General features: G+C 41.3%; 2 protein-coding genes across 3 annotated transcripts; one reads left to right on the top strand and one right to left on the bottom strand.

Annotated features, from left to right (window-relative positions):
- Positions 1–487: 487 nt before the first annotated feature.
- Positions 488–4,594, top strand: LOC106088172 (uncharacterized). 2 transcript variants are annotated; one of them, XM_013253558.2, is made up of 4 exons: positions 488–711; positions 3,477–3,820; positions 3,878–4,308; positions 4,373–4,594. In XM_013253558.2, exons 2-4 carry the CDS (start codon positions 3,479–3,481, stop codon positions 4,440–4,442), a joined length of 843 nt encoding a protein of 280 aa, XP_013109012.1. In that variant the 5' UTR covers positions 488–711; positions 3,477–3,478; the 3' UTR covers positions 4,443–4,594. The 2 variants fall into 2 exon arrangements, with proteins under 2 accessions (XP_013109012.1, XP_013109011.1); XM_013253557.2 differs by having other exon boundaries at positions 488–653.
- On the bottom strand, positions 4,575–5,689 carry LOC106088171 (pre-mRNA-splicing factor 18). The gene has a single exon (XM_013253556.2). The coding sequence runs from the start codon at positions 5,629–5,631 to the stop codon at positions 4,609–4,611; it is 1,023 nt and encodes a 340-aa protein (XP_013109010.1). The 5' UTR covers positions 5,632–5,689; the 3' UTR covers positions 4,575–4,608.
- Between the last annotated feature and the right edge of the window lie 423 nt (positions 5,690–6,112).

The following is a 6,112-nucleotide window of genomic DNA, read 5'->3' on the forward strand; positions in this document are numbered from 1 at the left end:
GACCCCATGTTCTGTGTTCCTCATCGCTCCGCCTATGCCAAGACAACATATTCTCTGAACCTATTGCATTTTTTCTCCATAGCAGTCCACCAAACTACTGATGCGTAAGTAAGTATTGGCCTAATCACACTCCTGTAGAGCCTATCCTCGGATTTAGGCCCCATTTCCAGCTTACGGCCTACGCCTACATAGGGCCCAACATCTGTGAGCGTGCTCGGTACCTTTAAATGTAACCAAAGGCATAATGACCAAGATGGCTCAGCTATGGAGCTGCTCGAGAATCGCTACCTCACATACAAATGTGGCTACATCAAAAACAACCAATTTGAGCATATTAAAATTAACGTCTTTTTCTATTAAGTTCATCTCTGTGTTATACCCCTTTTACTCATATACAATATAACAACCCTGTCTACTAAACAGCTTCTCACCACACTGTAAACAAATATTCTCACCTCAAACAGCTGTTGTTATTCAAGACTGACGTCTCTCTCATTTTGCAATAATAAAATTATTAAATGATAAGCCGGTGCTAATAAACGCTAAATTTACCAAATACTAGATACAACAATAAAAAAGATCGTCAGTGTATAGACCAAATTGTCTTCTGCTGATTCTATTTAATTTAGAAAAACAAAAAAATCTTGGGTAGAGTAAGTAATGCTAGATTTGTGATTTGTTTACTATCCACTAATTGTTGTCAACAGGCCAGTAAGTAATTTTTAAAATGATAAATTTAATGATAATGACAATCATTTTTGTTGTAATTAATATGTAATCTCAATGGAATAGAAAGATTAAACAAAGAAACTGAGTCTATAATAGAAGCATTTATTAGAAGAAAAAAAAACGACTACGTAAGCACATTGATTATTCTATGTATTATGGCAGAGAAGACAAAATGGAAATAATGTAATGAGATGTGAATAGGAAGATGAAATATGGAAATCACAAGCAGTTACATATTTGCAACAAAATAAAATTTATATTGGAAAACAAATGTTAATGCAGTGTAAACGAAAATTAAATTTTCCAGAACAGGTCTCTTTAGTGTGCTCTTTGACAACGATTTTGGATAGAGAAAGGTTGACATACCACCCCAGATTCATATAAGACGAATATCATATAGGTACAGCTTCCAATTAAGCAAAAGAACGAACAGACATTTCTGAATCGACTTCAAATTTCAAGATGAACCATATTTCGAAGAGGAGAAAACTAAAATGACGATATAAATAAAGATTCAGACACGTCAAATAGTGCTATATTTAATGCGTCGGGCTGTCAGTAGATATCCAAATGACCATCTTGTGGATAAGCAGTCACCGCCTTGAACCGTCAATCTGGATTGAACTCCATTATTAAACGGAACAATCACATTCCAAATCATCAATTTGGATTCAGGAATTCCTATTGTATCATTGATTGATTGATGATTGATGCCCTATACACCTGCAAGAGAGCCATAGTCAAAAGTCGGGGGTTTAGACCGCGTGTTATGCATTGGGTATATACTGCAGTTGTCAGAACTATAAAGCTATATGGTGTTGTGGTCAGGTGAACGGCGCTTCAAAAGTCCACCTACTGCTCAATACTTAACCGGATCCAAAGGATGGCTTGTTTGTGCATCACAGCCGCACAGAGGACAACACCATCTGATGCACTGAATTTAATGCTACATCTTATGCCTCTGGACATTGTGGCTATCCAAATTGCAGCAACGACTGCCGTGAGATTTGGGGAGCTTTCCCATTGATCATGTGGCGGCTACGGACACTATGTTATCCTTGATACAACATCCGATGTTCCAGGCAGTGTGGATTACAACCTACCTGAGCCGCTTTTTAATAAAAAAAAAGAACTTTACCACTACACTTCTATACGGATGGCTTCACAATCCCATGGCAGCATCGTAGCCCTACTATTGCCAGGCCAGTGCCGGGAAGTGTATCGTTCTTGCAGTTAAACTGCAATGGATTGCGTGGCAAAATCGATGAGATCGTAGACTTTATGAGTCGGAAGAGCATATTGGTCGCAGCGATCTAGGAGACAAAGCTGACCAACACCTGCAGCTTGCACAGTTGTCACGGTTACAATGTGCTACGTAAGGATCGCTCAAGGAATGGAGGTGGGGAATTGGCCTTCGTTATACACCATTCTGTGCAGTATACACCTATCTCGCCGGCGCTTCACACGTCATGGCATTCTCCCCTAGGTAACGACCAGCGTGGCATAGCTTTGGCAGAGCAGATAGATAGCTCCACGTTTTGTACAATGAATGAGGATGCCCCCACTAGGATTACGAGGTGGTGCAGCAGCTCGCCAGACATCTCAATTGCATCCCCTGATCTCCTGAGTGACGTATTCTGGCAAGCCGTCATCTCTTTGGGGTCGGACCACCTCCCCATAATTCTCACCATCCACCGACCACTCGACTTCATAACCTCCGAGACATCATTAACGCAGCAGCCGCTCGCTTTATACCAGCCGGTCGAATACCCCAAGTGCGGCCCAATTTCCCGGCGCAAGCAATGGTACTCGCAGACGAGTGTAACCCCAGAATCAGCGGGCTGAATCTGGAAATAAACTGGGTAGTCAACGAACAAAGACCCACTCGACTCAGACCCAGATCCCTGTGTACGCACCCCATCTTAGTCGCAGAGTTCCTGGGTCTTGACACTCAACAGAATCAAGCAGACGAAGGATAGTACACAATAGACTGCTTCAACAACAACAACAATCTTAGTATAATAGTTGTTGTTGCTGTAGCCACATTTGCATGTGGAGGTGGCGATCCTCGTGAAGTTCTTATAGGCGAGCAAGCTCGTTCCGGTCTATACGACCGATCGGTGCGGGAACACGATGGCCATTGGTTATATAAAGGCGCCAATAACTCGCCTTGTCGTATCGACCATCATAGGCACTCAGTATTTAAGCAAGAGCCGGAGCCACCCGGCCTTTCACTGAGACTCTCCACTCGATGCCGCAGACTTTCCGCGACTGCAGTTGCAGCTACTCCGTATGGAGCTTTCCACTATCCGCAACCTGTGGACGCGCCCTGTAGCTCCCAGTTACCACCACACAGATTGGAGCTCAAAGTTTCAGCCCGCGTGATCCTCATAGTTATTCCGAAGTTTGTTGTACACTTAGGCGGTAGTCCTTGCCGATGAAGGACTTCATCGGGTCCATCCGGTACGTACAACCGAAAGCCACTGGATTTAACTTACTATAGTCTTATTGACTTTCAGAAGGCCATTTTCATCATGAAAAGATTAGGAGCCCAAACTCTTCGTAGAAACTTCCAAAACTGACGTCATGTCTGTGTTCTTATATGCGCATGATCACCGATTGTTCTTAGCTTTGTAATCATTAAAATATAATTTTTCTTATATTCTTGGCCATTGGCTCAACCAAATTCCACACCCACATACTTGCCTCCTTAAAAAAATCTAAACAAGCGTTTCCTTTTCTTTTAGATATGGCTAAACTGGACGAGAAAATTGGTTTCATTGGTGGTGGCAACATGGCTTTTGCCATTGGTTCTGGTCTTATTGGTCGAGGCATAGTAAAATCCGGTCAGGTGTTTGTCTCTGGCCCAACTTTGGAAAATTTACAAAGATGGCGTGATATTGGTGTTGCTACTTCGGACGATAACAACATAGTATTGGATAAATCCGATATCATATTTATTTGTGTTAAGCCTCATATATTGGCACCTTGTGCCATACATCTGCGTAATAATCATGTGCGTACACCCAAAGATAAGGATAAGCTGTTTGTGTCGGTTTTAGCTGGTGTCAATATACACGACTTGGAGGAGGTATAACAAAAGGTGATATACGCTTCTTCTATATTTATAGACATTTTTTTCTTACAGAATTTTTCTTTCATTGATGGTCTGAAAATGATACGTACAATGCCCAATACCCCCATGCAAGTGGGTGAAGGTTGTACAGTGTATACTCCGGGCTCCTATGTAGTACAACAGGATCTGGAGAAGGTCCACCTCATGTTAAATTCATTGGGTATTGCCCAGCAAGTTCCCGAATCAATGATAGATGCTGCCACCGGTGTCTCGGGGTGTGGACCAGCATTTGTCTATACCATTATAGAGGCTATGGCTGATGGGGCGGTTAAAAATGGTGTGCCCCGGCAAATGGCTTTGCAATTTGCCACACAAACCATATTGGGAGCGGCCAAAACAGTTATGGTTTCCGGCAAACATCCAGCAGTGCTAAGGGATGAAGTTTGTTCTCCTGGAGGAGCGACTATAGTGGGAGTGCATGAACTGGAAAAGGGAAATTTAAGGTTAAGACTGCACATAAAAGTTTATATCTAGACAATAGCTAACTTAATTTTGTTCCAATTTCAGGTCTACTATCATCAATGCCGTCGAAAAGTCCTCCCAGCGATCTGCAGAGCTAGGGCGTAAAGGCAAATAAATTGATTGGTGCTATCCACAACCATTTCAACTACTTAGAGCTAGTACTTAAAAAATTAATGTGTGCTCCTTCCTTCATTATATGTAAAAAAAATACGCCGGCCCATTTTAATCCCCAATAAATATATACTCGTAGGAGGTTTTTAAAACATTTTTCTTTCATACTTTTATTCTCTATCCTTTTTGCTAACATACTCCACACACTTGGAGGGATCCGTGGGAAAACACTCCTGACACTTGGTCATAAGTCTCTTTAAGCCTTGTATATATTTACGCTGTGTCTCATCGTTCATAACATGGGCCACATTCTTGGAGAAAATCTTTTCACGACCTGTACGAGCATGAATACCAACCATAGTAACACCAATGGGCCAAGGAGCATTGCCAATGGCCATCTCCAGATAGGCATCACTGGCCTGTATGTAGTTACGATTGAGCAGGTGTTTACAAATATCGGTTAAACTTTCCAAAATATCATCGGACAAGGAGCGATTTTTTAATTTCCGAAACAATGGCTTTACATACTCCTTTGTTTGGGTATAAATGACTCTAGCCATTTTCACTTTCGTGGACATTATCTCATGTTTGGAGTAACCTGCTATCTGATCATTCCATAATTTCAGCAAATATGTCAGCAGGGTCATTATCACATCCATATCATATTCTTTGTTGTTGCGTCCCATCTTTTGTGCCATTACTTTAATGCTCTCCCAGTCCACCGTTTCATCCAGTTCAGCAAGTTCATTTTTCTTCTCCTCCTTTGAGGTTGAGGTGCTGGCGAACATTTCTTGCAGGTAGGCTTGATCCACTTGTTCCATGGCCTCTTGGAAATCATTGCGAAAACCTCGATTGGCTTCTGGTTGTGAGATTTCGCACTGCCTCAGGCGTGCAAATGCCATTGATTCGGTTTCTCCAAACAATGTTATGGGCTCTCCACGTTCTCTTAGACGGCGTATCACTTCGTTTCTGGGCAATATATTTTGGCCTTCCTCGGTAAATTTGTATCCTTCATGGATGCTTTGATCGGCTTCATTGCTTTCTGGATTCTTGATGCCTTGCTTTTGAAGTATCTCCTCATTATTCTTGGCAATCAAATCACCTCTCTTGAAATACTTCTTTTTATCATCTACCAACTGTTTTTCTTCCAACAATTTACGTTTTCTTGCTATTTCAGCTTTGATTATATCCATATTTTAATATTTTTTTGGTAATTAAAACATTTGCCCACAAAATACAATAAACAAACATTTGACAATTTATGACCAAACCAGGGATGTTATCTTATAAACAAAGTGGCAACACTGCGTTTATAGCAACTCACCAGGGGACGCATTAAAACTATTTCATAAGTACAGAGTGCTACTTTTCTTTAGCATAATGTTTCCACTTGGAGCAAATCCAGATTTGCGACGAGATTTCGGAAATGTCTTGTTTTGCAACGAGATATACCTCGTGCGCCGAACACAAAAAAAAATGCTAATCACAACAAAAACGTCACTGTTGAGAAATAAAAACCGCATAAAACGGGTTTTGGAGATTATCTAAAATCAAGTGGACTTGGGCTCTAGTGGAAACATAAAGGGTGATTTTTTTGAGGTTAGGATTTTCATGCATTAGTATTTGACAGATCACGTGGGATTTCAGACATGGTGTCAAAGAGAAAGATGCTCA

Source organism: Stomoxys calcitrans, chromosome 2 (genome assembly GCF_963082655.1).
Source record: "Stomoxys calcitrans chromosome 2, idStoCalc2.1, whole genome shotgun sequence".
Lineage (NCBI taxonomy): Eukaryota > Metazoa > Arthropoda > Insecta > Diptera > Muscidae > Stomoxys > Stomoxys calcitrans.